General features: G+C 37.0%; 1 protein-coding gene across 8 annotated transcripts in view; it reads left to right on the top strand.

Moving 5' to 3' along the window:
- The window catches only part of TRAPPC8 (trafficking protein particle complex subunit 8), a 56,848-nt gene that overhangs the window by 29,789 nt on the left and 3,727 nt on the right, over positions 1 to 23,332 (top strand). For 4 of the 8 annotated variants that reach the window (XM_054193412.1, XM_054193408.1, XM_054193411.1 and 1 more), the window contains 14 exons: positions 266 to 460; positions 653 to 783; positions 1,835 to 1,909; positions 2,611 to 2,737; positions 3,695 to 3,852; positions 4,676 to 5,118; positions 8,238 to 8,385; positions 9,697 to 9,793; positions 10,684 to 10,752; positions 10,865 to 10,905; positions 12,652 to 12,837; positions 13,418 to 13,519; positions 20,711 to 20,758; positions 22,180 to 22,325. In XM_054193412.1, coding sequence (XP_054049387.1) covers positions 266 to 460; positions 653 to 783; positions 1,835 to 1,909; positions 2,611 to 2,737; positions 3,695 to 3,852; positions 4,676 to 5,118; positions 8,238 to 8,385; positions 9,697 to 9,793; positions 10,684 to 10,752; positions 10,865 to 10,905; positions 12,652 to 12,837; positions 13,418 to 13,519; positions 20,711 to 20,758; positions 22,180 to 22,325 — 1,966 coding nt within the window. Of the gene's footprint in view, positions 1 to 265; positions 461 to 652; positions 784 to 1,834; positions 1,910 to 2,610; positions 2,738 to 3,694; positions 3,853 to 4,675; positions 5,119 to 8,237; positions 8,386 to 8,644; positions 8,775 to 9,696; positions 9,794 to 10,683; positions 10,753 to 10,864; positions 10,906 to 12,651; positions 12,838 to 13,417; positions 13,520 to 20,710; positions 20,759 to 22,179; positions 22,326 to 23,332 lie in introns of those variants that run through there. The other 4 variants (XM_054193409.1, XM_054193415.1, XR_008465127.1 and 1 more) reach the window with 3 other exon arrangements.

The following is a 23,332-nucleotide window of genomic DNA, read 5'->3' on the forward strand; positions in this document are numbered from 1 at the left end:
GAGTATACCATGTAACATGCTAAAATCTTGGGTTTCCAAAATTTGCAAATAGAACTATACTCAAATTATCCTCACTATTGTCTTCCATGTGTATATTTGAAAATGTCTTGCAATTCTGTGACTTAAGTCAACTGTAACATAAAAATGACAGTGACTGAGAATTTAAGATATTTTAACAATACTTACCAAATTGCCAGTGCAGCCCTGCGTTGCAACTGTTACGTGCCACTGTTTTCATCTTCTAAGATTGTCTTACTCATACTAGGTGAAAAGCAGGCAGCTACGCATGTAAGTCTGGATCAGGAGTATGACTCGGAATCATCACAACAGTGGAAGGAACTCGAGGAGCAGATTGTTTCTGTGATAAACAAAGGAATAATACCTTCAAACTTTCAACCAACACAGTTCTGTTTAAATCGCTACTCAGATAACTCCAGATTTCCACTTGCTGTGATAGAAGGTAAAGTTAAGATTTATACACTTCAGAAATAAAGTGAATTAGATAAATATGTACGGTATTTCCTGTGTTATTGTAGACTTAAACTAATGTTCTTGTACAAGTTGTTTGCACAAGAATGGTTTGAGTTAAGTGAACCTTCAGATTGTGGTGAGGATAGCCTGTTGTCATTACTTTCTTGCACTTTTTTAATAGAACCAATAACTGTTGAAGTGTCCTTCCGAAACCCTCTGAAAGTTCCACTTCTTTTGACTGACCTTTCATTACTGTGGAAGTTTCAACCTAAAGACTTCAATGCAAAGCATGATGGAGAAACAAAAGAGCTGGTAAGGAAAGCTTCATCCTCATCCAACCAAAATCATACAGCTACAGTTCTAGAGTATATATGAACTTAAGTCTTCAAAAATCTGTAATATGAAAACAGCTGGTTTAAGTGTAAATTTAAAAAAAAATGCAAAAAAAGAGTAGCTATTGAATTTCTTTATGCATTGTTTAGGTTTTCCTAGATCCATAGGGCACAAAGCAATCAAGTTAACAAACATACAGTAATGAGTATTGTAAAGCTTAATGCAAAGCAAAATACTTCCAGCATTTCATTGTATGTGTAGTACATCTATTTTGAGTCACGCTAGCCTTGACCAGCAGAAATGACTTACAGTGTCAATAGGTATATTATCAAATACCTTTTTATTATTCGAGCTACTGTATGTAGTGAAAAAGACTGTCTGGTATGACATAGGAACATCGTGGTATCTTGATTAGAAGAAAAACAAAAATTTATTGTAATAAAAACTAATGTTTTGAATACTTTAGATACTACTGTTTAATTTAACACTTCAGCTAATATTGCCAAAACTTCCTTCTGAAGGGCTGTTCTCACATTCATATTTTTAAGGTTTTAATGTGTTCTAATACTGAATGTTACAGTAAATTTTGGTTTCCTGGCCAAAAGCATTTGGAACAGTGATCTCTAAAGGTGCTGTGTTTACCAGAGTTATGAATACGGTTTCATATAAATAAGCCTCAAGGATTACCATACTCTTTCCCTTCTGTTCTGCTCTGAACTGCTACTTTAATGGTATAATAAATAATTCTGTGAGCATTAGTGAAATTGACTGGGAATGGTTCCAATTTACAGTGATAAATCTTAAATTTCTCTCAAGTAAATGTTCACTGAGCTGTCTGGCTGCTTCTTTAATTCAAAAAGCCTGAGAAACTGGGCATACAACACTTACTGGTCCTAACTGCCTGCAGTTTGAAACTTGTGTGCTTTTTTTTTTTCCTTAAGCACTTTAGAAAAGGTGTGGGAAGTAATATTTATGGCAGTCTTTCTGCCTAGGAGTAATAGTATCTGAAAAAGCTGTTCCTTCTTTTCAGGGAACGTGCGATGATGATATGATAGGAACTGAAGCAATAGCAGAATTTTTAATTAATAGTGAGGAGACAAAAGTGGTAAGTATTATACTTTGTTTTAAAAATAGTCTTTTCAGTGTTGAACTTCAGGGTGGAGTTCAGACTTGTTATGATCTGAACTTAATGCTAAACTTGTGGAAGACTTTACTGATACATGAAGTACTAGAACTTCTGAATCTCATCAAGTGTCTGTAAACATCTGAAGGGAGGATGTGACAAAACGAGAGGTAGTGGGCACAAACTGAAACATGGGAGGCTCCCCGTGAACATCAGGAAACAGTTTTGGGTTTTTTCTTTGATGGTGACTGAGCACTGGGCAAGGGCTGCCCAGAGAGATTGTGCAGTCTCCATCCTTGGAGATGGTAAAAGCCATTTGGACGTGGTCCTGGGCAGCTGCCTCTAGGTGGCCCTACTTGAGCAGGCAAGCTCGACGAGATGACCTCCAGAGGTCCTTTCCAAGTTCAACTATTCTCTGATTCTGCCTCTGTTAATGTTAATTTTTGTTAAAATTTAGGATTCTTTCCTAATGTAATGAGCACCTCTTAGCTGTGGACTTTGATAAATTCTGTGTATATGAAACTTTGAATCCAGTAAATGACCTGTAGTTATTGTATGCAGTTACATCTGACACAACTATAAAGTAAATACAGCTGTGAGTGTCTTTAGCAATTGGGACATTTAAATGTAATAATACTTTTTTCTAGTAGCAACAACAACAAAAATTTAACATATCTCCACAGGCAAGACTAAAGCTCTTTCCCCATCAAACAGGGGAGCTACATATTCTGGGAGTCGTTTATAATCTTGGCACTGTTCAGGGTGCTGTGACATTAGATGGGATAGATCCTTCTGTTGGATTACAGACAGGTAAGTGCGTTACTCCCTTAAGCTTTGTGTCTCTGGAAGGGGGAGACATGGCATAGAACTAAATTCTAGTGTTTAACGTTTGAATATCATGATGCAAGGCCTTCCTTCAGGTAAGGATGTAGAAACAACTAGAACAGGAAAAGAATGAATTGTCACCTGTAGGAATCCCATTAGAAAGAAAGTAACCTCTGCCAAACCATACTTATTGTTCCTTTTAAATCTGGAAATTCTGAAGCCATTAAAAAACATAATCAGAATTTAAAGATACCATCTATGCTATGTTGAATCTATAACAGCTTTCACCGATTCCTTTGCCGTTCATTTTTCTTCTGAGTCTTTTTGCTTTGTTAGCTTTCAACTTTTGTCTAAATGAAGTTCTTTGCGTAGATTCCCAAGTTTAAATTTGGCTGGCATAATTATTTGTTTAGCATCTTGACTTTATTTTGGTTCTTTCCTTTATATTATCATATAAATGTCTTATTGCATGTTACTTGATCTGTTTTGAGTCACTCATCTGCAACTCTCTCACAGGGAAAATTTAGTTGTGGGGAGAAACGGGCATTAAAGCATATGTTTGAAAGCATCTAAAAGAAATAATGAAACTTGGTTAGCTATCTACAAACTGTAAACCTTTGGAATAAAAAACATTTGGAGGGTGGTGGCCTGTCTTTGAAGGAAATAAAAATGTTTCAGGTGACCCTTCTATAAAAGGGCAGAGTAGGTTGGATAATGGATAACTGGCTGTCTGAACTTGCAACAGCAATGCGTTACGTGTGACAGTAAGCTTTGAATAGCTCTTTGTCAGTGATGCTGCTTAATCAATGAACACTGCATGTGCCCAATAACAGAAAAATCAAAATGATTTTTGAGATTGGGTAGGGAGCTTTGGATCACTTCTCAGAAAAAAGTTAGGAATTACTTTAAAAAAAAAATCAACCTTTTTAAAAATTGTTTCAGGAAAGTTTGTCTCCAATGGGTTATCTGTACGAGGACGGCAAGATTTAGAAATCCAAGGGCCTCGACTTAATAACACAAAAGAAGAAAAAACGTCTATTAAATATGGACCTGATCGACGTTTAGATCCCATTATTACGGAAGAAATGCCTTTGTTGGAGGTATGCAGCTACTTTCTGTTGGCAGTTTTGAGCAAATAACTGAACCTAGAGCTTATAAATGTAATTCTAACAATGAAGTCTTAGACTTTGTTTATGTCTGAATCTTTCCAGTTAATTTCTGATCTGTCAGCGCCAATCTTGTGTGGGTTTTTTTTTCAAGTGAAGTTTGAAGCCCCCAGATTAATATCCTTCTGAATTTGTTATATTCCATTTTGAATTTTAGTTGGCAATAGCTTTTGTAGCCAAATTTCAAAGTGAGAAGGAGTAGGCAAAGAAGCTTTTTTCTGTTTGCTTCCCATTCATCTAGAATAGTTCTTCAAGTTGGTTAATTAAAACACAGTGGTTTTCTTTACGAGGGTTGTTAAAATGACCTGATTAACTGGTTAATGACAACACTCTACAGAATAGAATAGTTCAGCTGGAAGGAGCTTCCAATGATTATCTAGTCCAGCTGCCTGACCAATTCAAAGCTGACCAGAAGTAAAAGCATGTTAAAGTTATTGTCCAAATGCCTTTTGAACATGACAGGCTTCGGCCATTGACCACCTCTCTAGGAAGCCCATTCCAGTGTTTGACCACCCTCTCGGTAAAGAAATGCTTCCCGATGTCTGGTCTTAACCTCCCCCGGTGCAGCTTTGAGCCATTCCAACATGTCCTATCACTGGATACCAGGGAGAAGAGATCAGCGCCTCCCTCTCCACTTGCCCACCTCAGGAAGCTGTAGAGAGCAATATAGTTTAAATATGTTCATTGTTGTATTCATGCCCAATCGCAATGTGGTTCAGCATTCAGGTTTTTTTTTCTCCTGTTCTCTCCCATACAGGTGTTCTTTATAAATTTTCCTACAGGGCTTCTCTGTGGAGAAATCAGAAAAGCATATGTAGAATTTGTGAATGTAAGCAAGTGTCCTCTTACCGCACTGAAGGTTGTGTCCAAGCATCCAGAATTCTTTACTTTTGGTGGAAATACTGCTGTTCTAACGCCACTAAGTCCTTCAGCTTCTGAAAACTGTAGTGCTTACAAGACTGTTGTGACGGATCCTACCTCTGTGCGTACAGCACTGCTGTCTTCAGCTTCTTCTGTAGACTTTGGGGTTGGCACAGGAGGTCAGCCTGAAGTAATACACGTCCCACTTCCTGATGCTGTTCTTCTTCCTGGGGCTTCAGTTCAGCTGCCAATGTGGTTACGGGGACCAGATGAGGAAGGTGTTCATGAAATTAACTTTTTGTTTTACTATGAAAGTATTAAAAGACACTCAAAAATGTGGTAAGTTTTTTATCTACTTTTTTGTCATGCTTATTGGACACATTATAAATGTTGTAAGCATACCTGTAAATTTTACTGAATTTCTGTCATTTGCTGTGATGGTGTAAATGTGGCTGGTTATCTGCTATTCTAAGCAATAATTTTTTCTCCTATAGGATCTAATTTCCGTATGAAATTACATAGCCTACACTTCTATCGAAGTGGTAATTACTAAAATTATTTAGTAGAAGGAGGATTAATGGAATAACGTTAATACAAACTCTTCGTATTTAATTTCTCTGGAAGCACATCTTTCTGAGGCATAGGGAGGAAAAACTCGTTAAGTGTTTCTGCATGCTATAAAACAATCTTGTATACTTTGAACAAAAGGTCTTGCTCTTCATTAGAATGTGGTTAGTAACTGTACTATGATGAAAGTTATTCTCTTTGAAGAGTTTAAATACCAAGTTTGACTTGCATGCTGTTGTATTGTTCCTTTTTAGACCATTTTGAGACAGTGGACAGTCAAATTTGACACCACAAGCTAACAAATAGTGCTTTCTTTGAACTTAACTTGAAAGGTAGCAAGTTGACTTTGTTTCACTTATTCCCAAATCCCACTCATGTCCCAGGCTAAGAAGGCTCAGAAGATAACTTTTTTGAGAAACCTGTTCTTCAAAGATTCTGGGCTGAATAGGCCTTTGTTCAGAAAGTGGAGATCAGTGTTCAGGAAGCCTTAGTGTAGCAATCTAGCGAACAGCCAAATTCAGAAATGAAGACTGTCTCTTTATCCCTTCTCTTTCACTCTTCTGGAAATACTGTTCTTGCATTGCTACCTTGCAGCTGTTGGAGCTCATAGCTAGAGCTGAGAAAGTTGCCACAGGCTTTGTCTAGATTTAGTTTTTAGCCCACTAAGAATAATGGCCACAGATTTAATGAATGTTACTACTTAATTTTCTGGGAGAGAAATTTATGATGGAGCTGCATGTGCTAGATTTGTTTGTCTGGAGAATGTGTCTCTGCCCACCTTAAGAAGCTGTGCAGACAGAGTGGATCTGTAATCAGAGCTGGGGACCTGGTGTGGTTTAACCACAGCTGGCAACTAAGCTCCACATGCCTGCTTGTTTGCTCCTTTTCCCCTGACAGGATGGGGGAGAGAATTGGAAGGGTAGAAGTGAGAACTTGTGGGTTGAGATAAGGCAGTTTAATAGGTAAAGCAAAAGCCACGCAAGCAAAACAAAGAATTCATTCACTACTACTCATTGGCAGGCAGGTGTTCAGCCATCTCCAAGAAAGCAGGGCTCCATCATGTGTTATTTAAGACAAATGCTGTAACTCCAAATGTCCCCTGTACCTTCTTCCTCCTTAGTTTTATTGCTGAGCGTGACATCATATGGTATGGAATATCCCTTTGGTCAGTGGGGGTCAGCTGTCCTGGCTGTGTCTCCTCCCAGCTTCTTGTGTATCCCCAGCCCGCTCGCTGCCGGAGTGGTGTGAGGAGCAGAAAAGGCCTTGACTCTGTGAGCGCTGCTCAGCAATAATGAAAACATCCCTCTATTACCAACCCTGATTCCAGCACAAACCTAAAACATAGCCCCTTAGCAGCTACTGTGAAGAAACTGGACTCTTACTACAGCCAAAACCAACATACTTGAGTGTCTTTACTGTACATATTCAGGATGATGGTGGGGAGCAGGGCTACTCCAGATAAGCTCTAGTTGCATGGACTGAATGTCTGCTTGTGGCTGGAGCTTGTTTTCCAGGCTAGTTCTGAGAAAGAAACCAAGTTCATGTGCTGTGAGACTGCTCTGTAATGTAAACCAAAGCAAAGTGAGTTGATCAAGAGAGTGGATCAGTGGCATGTTCTTGAAATTAAACTAAAAGCCATGCGAATGCACCCTTTGTTTAGATTTTTCTGTAGCTTTTGAAAAGCCAGTTAACTTTTCATTTGGCTTTAAACTAGTCTGTAGGAATAGGGAATTTGTTCCCCTACAATGTAGTTATTTTTCTTTCCTTTTTTTTTTTTTTAAGAATAGAACTTATTTCTCCTCTGAGTTCATAGTATTCAGAAAGCAAGGTGTTTCAGAGATGGAAGGTGGTTGTTTGGGGAATATATTTGTTCCCTACTACATTGAAGTTTCCAGGAAAACTTAAGTGATGTGGTCTTGTTTAACAGTACTCTTTGTAGACTGAGCATAGCTTTTAAATTTTCAAAAAACGATTAGTTTGTGACACTTGAAAGTTACACAGACATCTGTGTATCTTTCTGAAGATTAACTGCGAAACTGTTAAGTTTATCCTGTAGATTGCGACGTTATGTTGAGTAGAGTTCAGGAAACCACTGATTCTTCCCCTCCCAAAACAAGTATTACATGATGTTTCAGCATATTTAGTTGGTAATGTGTGTCAAACTTTTACATGCCTTTAATGTTTCCAAGTGAAAGTTATGATAACACAAATTTCTACGTGGGAAAAGCTCATGTGTTTGATGGTGTCCAAGAATGTAAGTTTATTCATCATTAGAAAAACAGGAAGATAACTTTTACAAAGGGCTTGCTGGCCTGGAAGTTGAGCTTGTCTGGAAAAAGGCAGGGCAGAGTAGTGATGGTTCTAGAAGTAAACTTTCAAGATTCTCAGTTCAGGGGAATTTGTTGAATGCAGTGGTATTCTGTCTAAATGCTTTTTAGTAAATATTTATGCAGCAGATGTGACTAACTAGTGGACCTCTTATGGTTTATTTACTCAAAAACTCTATTTTAAAAAGCATGTGGTGGCATTAAATAGTTCAGTGACATCCCTCTCCCAATACATGCCTGTTTGCTTTCACTGTGCCAGTTACCTTACACCAGAAATATTTTTGGTGTATTTTTTATCATGGTAACTTATGAACCTTTCTCCAGTATTTCAAAGTGGCTAAGAGATTGCATGTTTGAACAGCACTACCCATGCAGCATGACTATTAAAAATAATGTAGTTCTGATAGGAACCTAAAAAGTGTCTCTCTGGTTAAAAGGAATAAATTGTCTAATGGCCTTAGTATTGATGGCAAACATAAAAGCTAAACTTCCTGATGACAAGTTCTGTACAGCAGTCCTGGTTGTTCAGAATGTCTCTTTTTTTTTTTCTTCCACTTTTCCTAGTCATAGGGTATTAAGGCACACTGCAGTTATTTGTACTAGCCGGTCTCTGCATATTCGAGCTACTGTCTGCAGAAGTAATGCACTTGAAGATGAAGAAGGCAGAGGGGACAGTATGTTGGTGTTTGTGGATGTAGAAAATATCAATACTGTAAGTTCTTATTTTTAATAATACGGTTCTAAATCTCAGCAGATGTGTAATGTCACCACTAGAACCAAGACTTAAGTAAAAGGTTTTTTACAACTATTCTGCAAATGCTAAGTAAACCTTGCATATTTAATCATTCCAGTTACTGTTGGGAAGAGAATGCTGACATTAAGTTATATCTCAACTCTCTGGAAGTCTGCTTATAACTGTCTCTGTTCTAAGTGAATTACAGTACTGTAGCCCGGAGTCTTTTTTCTTTTAGGAAGACTTATTCCAAATTAATGAATGTTGTTGACGATCACAGCTTTCAAGATAGTTCTGAACGAGATGTGTGCCCCCTGCAACCTTTCAGTGAAAACACTGCTGGAATAAGTGGTATTGTGAAGTCAAAAATTTAAGCTCCAAGTTGAAGGAAGCTTCTGTGTTTACATGTATTACCAAGTTCTAAAAGATGTTTTTTGCAAATATAATCCAAATACAGATATGTCTGTATCCATATATGTTGTGATCTGTTGACTTAGCAAAGCAGACTAAAATACTTCATTCTGTCATACCACACTAATTTAAATTTACTCATTTTTTTGGTAAACCTGCTCCCATTTTTTCAAGCTCAAAGCAAGGTAATTGAATCCTCTGCTTAAAGAATTCCTAGACACTTAGCTGGTAGTGGAATCACTGACCTGATTTGTCATTTTGTTTCAAAGGTGTGTGCACTCGGCATTTTTTCTTCAGCTATGAAAGTGAATGTTGTCCAATCCTCCTTTGAGGAGGAAGGGATGTTTTATAAAGTACTTACAAAGTTATCAGATTACGTTGTGACTTAATTTTCCACTACCACTTTGCCCTTTCTGAGGAAGGAAACCAACACTGAAAGCTACTTTTCATTGTGTATATATGATAAAAAAAAAAAAGTTCTTGAATTTCTGGGATTTACCAGCAATGTTCCTAAAGTAATCTTAAAAACTAAGTGGCCTTGTCGACAGTGTTCTGCATTGGAGTTAAAAGCCTAGGTTTTTTTATAGTTGTCTTAATCTAAAATACTAGCTTGTGGGTATTTTTCTGGGGGATCTTTTGTTTCCTCTTTGTGTGGCTTTGTTTACTGGAGTTGGAAGTTGCTGTGAGCTGGGACTGTTGTTTAACCTTACAGTGGGTCTTAAATCTCCTTATTTCTCCTTAGTATTGTATTATGGATGGTGTGAATAATGAGTTAAATTAAGATTCTAACAGTGCCACCTTGCAATGAACACTTAATGTGTTGTGGAACATCACAATTGTGACTGGTCTTATTTGACATAACTTTTGTTTTTTCCTTAGAGTGAGACTGGTGTTAAAGAATTTCATATAGTGCAAGTTTCAAGTAATAGCAAGCACTGGAAGCTTCAAAAATCTGTTAACGTCTCTGAAGACAAAGGTGTGTATCTTTATCACCAAAAGGGTGGCAAGTCTTGCTTCTGTGTGATAAGGACTGTTAAAGGAATCATACAAGGAATTCAATTTGGCTTTCAGAATACTTACTTCTAAAAACTTTGTTTCAAACATACTACAGCCCTTCTTTTGTTAGTGTTTCAAGAAAAGTATATTGACAGATAACTTTCAGATATCATTAATTTTAAAAATAGGCTTAACTTACAGATAAATTATTTCTGTGAGGTAGAGAAATCCATGTCTGTGTTGGCTTATAACTTGCCTCACAAGAAATACGTTTCAGTGTTCCTTTACTTTTAGTTATTTATATCAGTGTTAGATTTAACTGAGCAACGGAGTATTTGATAAGTGCTCTAGTCACTTATTAGAAACATACCAGAATTGCTACTGCTGTATCCTGCCTTAACTAATACAAGCTGCTAATTTTTGAAAAGGCTAACTATCCTGGACAAAAAAAAGTGCTGTTACTGTATCTGACAAATATTATTATTACTTGTATGCTGACATTTTATGTACATCAAAATTGCTCTAGGCATGTATTCCTCTTGTATTAATATTGAGGGTGAACCATTTATGTAAAACTGAATCTTTTGTCTTCTGTTCCTTCTGTCTTTGTATCTTTATGTATTATGACTCACTTCCTGCTCTAGAAGTAGATGGAAGGGGTCAGCAGAAGATGCATCTTCTTTACTACCATACAGTCACAGAAAATGCAACATCTTTACTACCATGCAGTTGCTCTGCTTGATTAGTTGTGCTTCTTGAGTATCATCGGTGTGTGTTTTATTTGTGGATTTTAAAGGCTGACTTTTGGCTAATCAGGAGGGAATCTGATTATGCTGAGGGGGAAAAAATCTTGCAATCTTTTTCTTTCAGATACTAAACTTGCTAGCAGAGAGAGAGCGAAGTTATGCTTTAAAGCAGTAAGGTGCAAAAACTCGGAAGGTAGGTTTTCTCCTGAATACGGTAATGTTTTGAAGAAAATACCATTTGGATGCTGTATGCTGAAGTAACTTCTCGTGATGCTGAAACAATGCCTTCTCTTTTTATCCCTCAGAAAATTACACATTTGCAGACATTGTCTTTGGAAATGAACAGGTAGGTGAACTGGTGCAACTGCATATTTAGTCTTGTGCAAGGTATCCCTGTCATGTGCAAGTATCCCAGTGAAAGCCTCTTCTAAAATTCAAAAATGGGAACAGTGTGTTAATAGTTGGGAAGATGAGTTTTGCACGTCAGAAACTATTGGTCTTCCAGGTCAACTCTTTTGCAAAGAGAAGGTAAGGTTGCATAGGCTAGTGGGTAGCCTGGAATTTTAACTCCACAGCTGAACTAATTTGCTAGTGCATTGCGATGCTAATTTCTTTGCTAATGTTTTCCTTCCTTTCCAACTCTTCAGAGCAGTTCTTCTGAATATTTCCCAGCTTGCTAGTTTTCTAGTAGAGATCTGTGGATATCAGATTCTTGTTCTATTGTTTTTTTCTTAATTATATTTTTATAAGATAAGTTAAAAACTCTAATTAGAGCTTATTCTAAAAATAATCCGGAAACCTCTAATGAATGTTGGTACCAAAATTTCAAAACTGCTGATGTAGGTTGCAAGCAGTTCAAGGAGTCTGTTTCTTTGATTTTTCTTTTTAAAAAAAAAAAACAAACCCAACACTTTAAGATTCTAAACTGTCATGCTCTTTTAATCTTTTTAAGCATACAGGTGTTGTTTGAAGAAGAATCCTTTTAGCAAATGCCCTTGGTACAGTGAATGCTTTCTCAAAATGTGAGGAAAGTAGGCCACTTGCATCAGATCAGAAACTTACATCAGCATAGTGGATTTAGTTAGCTGGATTTCAGACTGCCTATGAAATTTCAGACTGCCTTATGCTGAGTGTACATTTTTCATATATGTATCCAGCTTTTAAAAGCCAAAGAAAACCTACTCAGTGCCACTTCATTTTTTGGGAGTATAAATTTGAAGTTAGGACTAAAAATCTGAGGTAGATGATCCCTCTTTGCATTTTCAAAGTTGGATGAACTGCATGAACTTCAGCTTTATTATAAGAAAATGTTCTGTAATGGGGGGGTGGGCAGGGGGACCTCCCTTCTAGACAGTTACTCCAAAAGCAGATTTTTGTCTCCCTGGGTATGAGTATTCTGCTAATGCAACAATTAGCAGCTCTGCAACAGCTTCTTCTGGAAAGGGGAACGTTTTTGAAAGGGAGGGGTTAGGAAGCTAAAGTCTTTTGTTTTTTACTTATCTTGCTGTCTCCAAGTATCATTGCTGTCAGTCTTAAAACCACTGCTTTCCTATCAAGCTTTTGGTGTTGGAAAAGCTCAGCATAAATGATGACAAACTTGACAAACAGCACAGTGCTTCTGCTGTGCCACTTGTACATGGGGAATATGCTATGCAATCTGCCTTCGCTGTTGCTAGCAAAATGTATGTTCCTAACTTTGATAATTCTAGCTAACCCGAGGAAAATATTAATAAGCAATAAAGACTTGTATGTGACTTATTTTGTGGGTTGGACACTTCAGCTCTCTCCACTATGCTTGGTACATCACAGTAGGCTGTCTGGTGATAATCATCAAAGCCCTTATTTCCAATTCTGGTATTTGTAGTTTTGGGCCAATAATCTATAGCTCTTTTTCACTTAGACAGTTCATTAGGTAGGGCTGATCTCTAACAGGGCAAGTATGGAAACCAAAATGTGTGGCATCCTGTAGGTTTGCAAGGAGAAGCAAGATGATGGAACTGAAGTACTACAGCAATGAGCTGTGTTAGAGTAACTTGTGTTAGCTTGCATCCTGTTCTGAGAGCAGTCTTTCTTGCTTTTTTTTTTCTTGCAGATAATAAGTTCAGCCAGTCCTTGTGCAGACTTTTTTTTTCAAAGCTTATCATCTGAATTTAAAAGAACGCATGTGCAGTCTCATACTCATGCTTCTCAAAGGGCTGTGAAGCAATCATTTGATGAGACAGTCCGATTGATACAAAGATGCAGTGAAGTTGATTTGAATGTTGTTGTACTGTGGAAGGTATGTATGGTTGTGGCCTTTGCAGTAATTTGGCTGTGAAGTATGACTGTTAGAAAAAAAATTTAATATGGCATCCTGAATTTCCGGAGTACTCGTACAAAATTTATGGATGAATTTCTTTAGTGAGCAGTCAAATGAACTAAAATGGTGTCAAGAAGCAAAGACAGTCTTAGTAGCTGTTACTGTAACAAGTATGCTTAAGTGGTTTTACGTTATTTTGGATGCGCCCAGTTCTTACAAGTTCTCCTCTTAAAAGAGAAGATTCTGAAATCTTAAACTAAGATTTGCTAATGCTTGCTTTTATCATAGAACTGTAAGAGTAACCCAGTCTGCTTTCAAGAAGAGGATCTCATTTACCAGAATGTGAATATTAAGTAGTGGAAATCGGCAGTCTGTACTTCAGTAGTTGTCTGTGCTTTCAAAATTGGAAGCATAAACATAAAATAAATATGTCATGCCAGCCTTTAGGTTTTGAACAGTACAACATCTTTCACTTAAGTTAGGGCGAAGTCAGTAGTTCTGTATTACGAAGCTTATGACGGTCTCTGGTCTGCTAATGTCTTTGTGTTGTGTTCTGTAGGCATATGTTGTGGAAGACAACAAGCAGCTTATTTTGGAGGGCCAGCATCATGTTGCCCTTAATACAGTTGGGAAGGAGGCTTTTTCGTTTCCTCAGAAGCAGGTAATCTGGTGTGAAGCGTCCTTTACAATTGCTTGTTTCCCAAAATAGACTTGATGTGTTTTCTTGTAAATAAGTGGAATCACTTTGGGTGCTTTTGTACAATCTAACATCAGATATGTGTTATTGCTAAGTAATTCAGATTTACTTACCTCACCTTTGATTAGTCATCTGTATTGAAATAGCTAGGCTCAGTTTAAAGATGAGAAGAGCATATACGAGTAAGTATACTGCTGTGCAGTTGTTGAAGTAAACTGTTCTGTGGTATTTCAGGGTAGAACTAGGAGCTTATTAATGGTACTAAGTCAAAATTAACAACTGTTTCATAACAAGGTTAATAGTAAAATGGTGAAATTATTTTTGAGCGTTACAAAATCAATTTTATGATTTCTTCTATGCACAACTTTTAAGTGAAGACCTTTAGCATAAAATGTTAGAACAGCAGAAACACTGGAGCAGTTAAAAAGATATTGAAAGCTCCATTAGAATTGATCAATTAATAGCATGTTACTTCACTTTGAAGTTTTATAGCCTATTTGATTGTTCAAAGAAAATAGCATCTGTAAGAAATTGGTGGATGTCTACTGGTACGTGAATCAGTAGCAACTATGGAAGCTATAGATAAGTTTCTGTAAAAACATCTATACTAGATGCAATTTATGCGTGTGAAGAAGACTAATGTGCAAAATAAAAAGAAACAAGTCTTGTTTAGTCTTCTGAGCAGTACCTTGCTGTTCCGTCTTGCTTTGGTGCCATTGTGATGTTCTTGCCAATGTTGCAAACATCATATATAGCTTTTAGTGATCTCTTACTCAAAAGTGCAGCAGGTAATACTGTATATTAATTTTGTCAAGAAAACAATGTAGGACAAATTTATGTTTCTATACATACCATGCTATAATGTAAGTAGTGAATTACTCTGAAGCTGTGCACTTGGCTTTGGTTCATAAGCCTTTAAGTGTTTTTACATCATTAAGATGACTTTTCCATTTGGTTCTTTGTGCTATGAAATGGACGGGAAGGGACATGTAGTTTGAGCTAAACTGGCTGGTGTTCTTTGGTACTGAAAAATAGGACAATTCAAGTTCTAATGTCTGAAGATTATTTTTTTCACCTAACACTGCTACCCCCCCCCCAAAAAAAAAAAAAGAGCCTTTGCTGCACATGTGGGCTCAAGCTGTGCTGAGCAATACTAGGCTGTATTGGTCTAATGACAACTGCCCACTCTGGTATTACCTTTCCTGTTTTAAGGCGTACGTAGAACAGTTGATCACACTGTAGACATCTGAAGTTAAGAGAGAAAAGACGGTGGACTAATTCTGATCTCACTGAGGTTTGGTTCTAGCAAACAGGTGGGAAGAGAAGTAGGAATGAATCAGATGTGCATCCTAAAGTTAAATAGATGACTGAACAGGCTAGGTATAGAAACTTATGTTTCTTGTTGACTGCACTGGAAATCTAGTTGTCCGGATGAAATTCAGTTTCAAACTAAAAGAAATGAATCTTGCCACCAGCAGCAAGGAGGATCCATTTGTACCCTCGATTTGTTTTAAGGAAAACATGCTACTACATTAGCATTCTCTGTCTATAATCTGTTTCTCATCTATTATTATTATAATTACATTTAAATAGATGCTATATTGATTATTGCATTAACTTTCTTCAGCATAAGGAATATACTTCCTTTGAAACATTCTGTACCTGGGTTTGAAGCAAAAATGCATCTGTGTTGTGATGCAGTTGAAATCTGGTATAAGAGTAATGGTGGCTGTTTTTAATAAATGCGTAAAGTCTGTCCCCATGGTAACCAAAGCCCAGATTTAACTTGTATTTTAAGAGCCCGTAATCTCAGGACTGCTAAGAATTGAGAAATTTCATATGCTCATGTACTACTTTTTTTAATTGGCACTCTGTACTGTGAGGAGAGTAGATAAACTCTGCTGAGATGGGAGGTGAGGTATAAAAAATGAAGTGATTTGAGACCTCGCAGCCATTTACTTTGTGCACACTTAAAAATTAAAAGAACCCCCAAAATAGGATTAAATGAGGCTAGAGAAAATTATATACTTACTGTATTAAGGACTGCACATTGCCTTTGAATTACCGTGCTCTTGCATTAAAGTTATACAAGCAGTAAAAAGCTGGGGAGGGGGGGAAATCCCAAAAGTTACTTCTATCTTAACACTTCCAATATATAGTTTCAAGACTTAGAACATCACATTCAAGTAGTTTGTCTTGTAAATCTGTATTTATTCTCTAAGTCATAAACAGGGTTGGAAACTCTAGACTGTTCCTGAATGTCTTGTGATGACAGTATAGAAGTTGTTTTCTGTCCTCTAGACAGCAGAGGGAGATGGAGATACATGCTTTTTACCAACACATGTTGGTTACCAGTTCTTAAATGATAAAGAACTGTTCAGATCTGAAAAAATAGATTTATTTGCAGATTATGAATAGGGTGTCACCTAGGATGCAAGAGTCTGTTCTATGTATTTCTCTTCAGCAACTTTCCTCTTGATTTGGGCTGCTTCTACTTCCTGCTGTTGCAACCAGGAAAGGAATTTTTGTCTGGCAATACAGCCATCCCCAGCCAAGAACAGTCTCACAATAGACATGGAGAAAACACAAACAAGACTTCTCTCTGTATCCCCTTTCTCCTTTTTTTTTTTTTTTTTTTTTTTTTTTAGCCCTCTGAGAAATGACTCAATTCTCAGCTGAATTCATCAAATAACTATGTTGAACAAATTAAGATAGCTTGCTTTATATGTTGGTTAAATTGTATGTACTGGTTGGCTTCTGCTGCTTTGACTGTGGTATCTCTCAGACAAATTCTTTGCCAGCTTTTAAGGATTTAGTTTGGATTTATAGAAGCTTCTAGAACTGTTCAGGGAAACAAAGCTGCAGGAAAGCAGTGTAGTAGAAGAGTAGTGGGTCTGTATTCATTGGCACTATTATGTTTCTCAAGTTCTTCCAGCAGTTGCTGGTAGATTGGTAGTTGGGTGTACTGATATAATGTCATCTTTATCGTATACCTAAGCTAAGATGTCAGACTGGCTGAGGTGCAAGGACAGATGGTTACTTCTGCTTGGTTCATTGTGGAACATTTAATGCATACAACAGGGATGTGGAACAGACGGCAGGATGCGATTATTCCTGTATTGCAGTGGCATAACTTGCCATAGTATTTGATAAAATCAAGATAAGACCTCTGCTTTCTATAAAACACAAGGTAGTGGGGTTTGCAGGAGGCTTAAAATATTTTTCTGCCTAAAATTTCTGTATGTACCCACATAAAAAGAAAGAAAATAACAGTAAAATTCTATACGATTTTACTTGGAAGGTCAAAATACATGTGCTTCTTTTTCTTCCCGTGTTCAAAACAGAATTGTGAATGCTGAACTCTTTTCATTCTAACCGAGACAATGATAACTGTGACTTTGAAGCTTACCAATTTTCTGCCATGGAATACAATTTTTTCTTTTACACTACAATGTGTTTTTTTTATTTAACTCCATGGCATTGCTTTTGAGCATAGGTTACTGGACACAGTAGACTTATCAAGCGATGTGATGAACTACTTGCATCTTTATGTTCTAGAAGTTTGGAATTGTAACACATAGTATGCTGAAGGAACACTTAAAGAATATTAACTCTGTTAAAGCATTTCTTTGTTTCATATAGAAAGCTTGCTGAAAAGCTTCATATGGAAAACCTTACATTTATCTTCCTATCCTTTCTCTCACTTTTTTTTTTGCAAAAATAGCCTTTTGCTAAAGGTAGGGAAAAATGCTAAATATAGTTTATTTCCTTGAATCAAACCACAAAAGGTGCCACAAAGTGATACATTACAGTCACTAGCAATGGTGTGTGAAGAATAAATCACGTAAGTTGTTAAAGTGAATAGGTGTGAAGATGTGTTAGCAGTAGCTGTTAGAGTCCAAATAGTAAAAGCCTCACTAATAAAAATTAGCTGTGTATTTGTAACCAATGGCTGTTCTTTTTTGACAGTGATACTGCTATGGGTTCCATTTCTCTTCTGAAACTTACATTCAGGAATCAGGTTGTTTTAACTGAAGGTCAACTTGCGATTGCACTTGAAATACAGCTATTCTGTCTCTTGTTCTTGACCTCTCTACCATAACTTAGTAAAAGGACTAAAATTTCAGATACTTTAAACATCTGTTCATTCAGGGCTGTTGATCAATATTATTTCTTATTGCCGTCTTCCATATTTTTCTGATCTGATGAATTCAATCCAAAAGGAAAAGCACAGTGTAATGCGGTGGAATGGAAGTAGTAGTGTGGGGCTGGGGCATTTGCCACGCTTAGGATTGGCAAAGCCTTCACACTGATGGAAGGTGAGAAGCAATCTAATAGAGGCGTGTCACTTGGGCATGCTGGCATGTTGTGAATACTGTGTCCATACTTCTGAAATACATTAGCATGTGAGTGTAAACTTAGTTTTGACTGAAGTCTAGATGAGATAAAGTGGCTACGAGTGTGTTTTAGATCAGGCATACTTTTTTTTAAGAGACTGTCCCCATGTACAGCACTCTGTTTTCATTGTGAAGTGGTCTTGTAACGCACAAAGTGGAGAGCTGCCAGGCAGAATTAATCTAGATATGCTCCAGGACTGCACATGGTGTGCTTCTGTGCCGCTCAGTCAGTCCTGTGGATTAGACCAGTGCTAGCCCAAAGTAAAATCCATAAATGCATTTAGCACGGATGCAGGCTTTTTGTCAGCATTGCATTTGAGAGATGATTATTTTTGGTAACACTGCTTCTTAATGTAGATGTAACTTAGTGAGGCAGCAATAGTTCAGTTGGAAGTAGGAATTTTGAAAGGTAGGAGAGGGTAGGGTTTAAATAATTTTGCTTTTCCTAACAGTGAATTACTGGAAGTGACATGTTATGCTAGTTCATATTTTTTTTGTTTTACAGAGTTCATGGGGAGGGATACTTGAGTCAAACACAGCTTTAAACAGGCTTAGTGGGGTGAAAGCAAAATTCTTAAGAGTAAACATCAAGAGCTGAAGTGTACATTTTTCACTCTGAATTAATGTACCAGTTACTGTACCAATTTTGGGAGGACTGGCTTACATTATTGTCATGAATGAAATACTCGAAATAGGTGAAAAATTGTATCTGATGCTTTACCCATTGATGGACTGCAGAGCTGATGACAATATTTATGCTTTCAGATGCATTATTACTGGTGTCTTAGTAAAATACTATTCCTGGAGTCGTCGTTTCTATAGTTAGGAGCTAGAATAAATGTAGATGAGTTACATGGTAAAGGAAACCGACTTAAAACTGAGGTTTTGAAGTGGAAGTTCTCGGTTCTAAAATGGGAAAGGGAGAAAGACACATCACTTGGGATCTCTGTCTTACGTGTTGCTTTCATATATTCTGCTTTTACTTATGCTTAGCGTTGTTCCAGAGTTTCCTATGTAGATTTTCTTGTATACTGTGCATATTGGTCCTTCATACTTGACTGAGCATGTTAATAATCCTTTTGGCTGCGTGTAACTTGTGATTTATAGGGCAAATGTGCTGAATTTCCATATAACTTGGAAATCAAATTGTGGTGCTTAATTTCTCCTAGTACGTTTAAGAGCACATTGCCCTAGTCATTGAGAAGACTGGTTTTGAAATTGAAAACTTCAAGTTGTCTAAAATTATGTAGAAAAATCCTTTAAAATGATTGCACGTAAAGATACCATCACTTCCATCCACCTGATGGAAAGGAAGAACTTTTCAATTTGAAAGTGCATTCTAAGATATTAAAGAATACGTTATAGACAGACTTGTCTATTGCATCTATCAGATAATGCAAAAGATGTTTTGAATGGTGTAAGTTCTGACTTTTCAAACTTTTAGCTTAGTGCAGTTGCAGGAGATATCTAAATCCAGTGTGAATGACTAATATGTAATTTCAGAAGTGTAAGTGATAGTATGTAACTTTGTTTCAAAGTAGCTAAACATCAGACTCTAAAGATCCAGGCTTTTTTGTAACTACGAAATAAGCGAAGATATGGAGACTATTCTACTTGGAACAGTAAGCTTGTGTCTAATTTTAAGTATATTTGTTTGAAGCTAGCCTTTGTAAATGGCTATGGGCAGCAAAAACTTTTCTAAGAATAGAAACAACTTTCCTAGCACCAGTTGCACAGTGTGTATGTAGCTCTTGGAAAGCAACTGTGGGAGTAGTGTGGTTCTGGTGCTACTGCCCTTTGTGTGCTTTGAGTCAAAAACCAAAAAGCATAAAAATGCAGCTATGAAATTTAAAACAGTAACTCCCCCGTGTACAGTTCTTCCAAACTCTTCTTATGATGAAGGCTCTTCCAGTCAAGTTATCTGTACCTCTACCGTTATGTATGAATGAGACCTTCAAATTACACCTTAAGCAATTTTTTAAAGGGAGCATATTAACCATTGTTTTGGCCTTTTTGTATATGGTGTTTGCTGTCTACTGGAACCTGCAGCACTTCTGGAGTCTTTGGAAGAAACCGTAATGGGTCAACAAGCAGACTTTAGGTGTCAGAATTCTTGTTATTGGCTTAAAAAAGGCAGTACTCCCTTTGGACTGGTATTCTAGGAGTTCAGCAACAAAATGCTATCTGTGTAAACAACCTAAAGACTTGAGGCTGTTACCTGCTTTGTGCATATTCTTGAAGGGAGGATACAGGTGCCCAAGTAGGTATGGACATCTTTTTTTCAAGCCTTGATCCAATTTCCCAAGCTCCAGAGTAGGGCAGGAGTTTTATGCATCCTTAAACTTAGCATTTCTTATTAGCTGCCTCTAGCTCCTGATCTGTATGCACAGCTGTATTTGGAAGTGCTTAATTCTGTGCTGAACCATTAGGTAAGAGAATCATGTACTAAATGTCATGTTTTAGCCTTTGTTCTAGGTACACAATTGCAAAAAAACTAGTCTTTGAGCAGCTGAACTTGGAGAGACAGATATCTTTTCTGAATCTGACACCCAGAGGCTGATTGGAATTAAGGTTTAGCTCTATGATGGTAAATGATTAATCTTACTGCTTTCCAGTCCTTCAACAGAGGTGTGATATTAGAACTAAAGGTTTTAAATATTAATGGCACTCTGGTACTTTCACCAGTAAATGTTCCTGCTGCATTTCATGATGTTCTTGTCTATTTGTAGAGATAAACCTTCGTATTTGTCTTTTGTAGGGTTTTAAAAAAATACTCGGGAATTCTGATTGGGAGGACTTGGAACAGGTAACTGACTCTAGGGCAAACTACAGTGCGTAGGATATTGATATGTGGTTGAGGGCATTGAATAACTGGTTGGACTGTAATTTGAGGAGAAAGATAATTTAAATGAAAACCTGTAATCTCATCTCTCGGGTGTTTCATGTTGTCAATTTTCATAAAGTTAGATAACCATAGGGTAGGGTGGAAATACCATATTCATTCAATGCTTAAAATATATTTCATTGTTACTGTGAAATATCTTTTTTCTTCTCAAATTACTTTTTAAGAAAACTACTCTTTCTTTCAAGAGGAAAGAATTGCAAACCTGATAAAACATTTGATGTTGTCTTGGTATTACCAGCACAGGCAAACAGTGACTGAGACGTTCATACGTATTGCAGAATACCCAGTGTGTCTGTTACTTTGAGTCAGGTTTTGTTGCCGATAGTATTTCTTTTCAATTTAGAAGGTACAATCCATCACCCTTAAATGAAAAGTATTAGTTTATTACACTGTACTGACTTATTGATGGCTTTTTAAAATATTCTTTCACACGCTTCTAGTAGTCAGTCATGCTTATTGCTGCAAATTTCTTTTTTTTCCTAAAGGTGTACTTTTTGCAGAATAGATTCATAAGGGTATACTAAAAGTCAGCCCCTTCCTGAATAAATCCTGCTTGCAAAACAGATTAGATGATGTTGGACAGAGTTACAGTAGCGCTGGAATGCTGGACCAAATGCAGCCTGATTGCCTCATTTGGTGTTGCATCTTTCTGTATCATCTAATTTCTTCTGCTTCAGAGATTGATTCTGCCCACGGGGTTAGGATGAATCCCAAGTAGTGTGTCAGTGCTTGACTTGGGTTTTCAGCTGGGGACAAAGGTAACTTCCATATCTGCAAGAGCTTGCTATACAGTTTTTAAGATACTCTGCATTAAATCCTTCTGTCGTTGCTAGCATCTTCCTATAAACTTCTGTTTGCTTTACTTTGTATCTGTTTTGGGAAACTTGGACATTGGTTTTCCTGTTGTGAACTTCCCAGGGCAGGTGATGGATATTTTGGGGTTATTTTAGGTACAGCTGCTGAACAGGGAATTGTGTAAATGCTATCCCTTTTTCCTAGAGGCAAAACAAAACCAAACACTAACAAACTACTGCAACAATAGCATGCTTTTGTGAAACTTGCATGGACGTGTTTTCACAAGCAGCTGTGAAATCTGTCTGAAAATAAGGTAACAGATAAGTCATATCAATTCCTCATCTAGCATGCTTAAATACAAAACACATTGGGGAAAAAAACTGTAAGTGTCATGATTCTGTAGACTTGTTTCCCTGGAGTTATAGTTCATAATGGAAAATCGTGGCTTCTGTGACTGGATTTCTTGTGTTGCATTGCACCGTACCTTATATCAGTATTTTAAATGTCATTCTGAATTTGTGTTTCAGGAATTACCAGAAATGGTTCTCCTAAAGTTTTTTCGACCAGAAAACACACCAGTACCTGCTAGACCAACACCAGAGCAGCTTTCTAATCTTATCAAGACAAGTCTTCATTATCCAGAGTCTTTCAATCATTCTTTTCAGCAAAAAAGGTTAGTACAATGTTTTCTTTAGAAACTTTTGAAATATTGTTAATTTGACATAAGTCCTCTTGAGAGATGCTATGTGGGTTATGATACAAAAGATAAGTCTGGTATGCAAAGATGAAATCTTGCTCAATTCTTAAGCTCACTTCTTCAGAATTTTATAGGTAAAATGGCAGTTTCGTGTAGAGAAACAGGCTGTAATACCACAGTTCACAGTTTTAATGTTAACAAGTAATGTTATCAAACTTACCGAAAGAAAAATAAATACTCTGCTGCCTTTGTTTATTTTTGGTGTCAGAGTAACCAGTGTGACTACTCTGAGAAGCTAGACAGAAAGTAAGAGGCACTTTTAAGTCAAAAGAACTGTTATGTCTACAGCATCTGACTTGCCAAGATTAGCTGCACGTGGTTCTGATTTATGTCAGAAAAAAAGATGGTAACAAATCAGATCACTGGGGCTTGTCACCTGGAGGAATATCAGAATTAACCTTTGTAAAAAAAGTAGATTGCTGGAGTGAATTAGTTGGGGCCTGTAAAATCCACTAATCTTTCAAAATTAAAATACATGAACAAAGCCCCCTGGATTTATTTCCAGATATGAAATGAACTGTACTCAAAACATAAAGATACCTATTTATGTTTGAGTTGATTTATCTGATAACTTCTACTGTGTTAACTTTTTTCTGAAATTTCAGTTAATATAAGTAAGTTGCAAAAAGAAAGGGATTTCTTTATAAAACCTATCATTTAAATGTTTTATAACGTGACATATTTTAATGTCAGTTACAAAGCATGAATTAACAAGTTCATATCTTATTCGTTGAAGTTGGTAATTGTTCTTTTCTTGTTGGTCAAGTTTAGGATATTTAAACTGTTAAGCAATGACAATCCCTTGTTGCATACATAGAGCTGTTGCAGCTGCAGTAGTCTGTGTACCTGCCTGTGAATATCTTGCGGTCTTTCTTGCTGCAGCATTATTTCTAAAAACAATCATACTAATTGTGAACAAGCTG

The sequence above is a fragment of the Rissa tridactyla genome, chromosome 2 (genome assembly GCF_028500815.1).
Source record: "Rissa tridactyla isolate bRisTri1 chromosome 2, bRisTri1.patW.cur.20221130, whole genome shotgun sequence".
NCBI classification, from domain to species: Eukaryota; Metazoa; Chordata; class Aves; order Charadriiformes; family Laridae; genus Rissa; species Rissa tridactyla.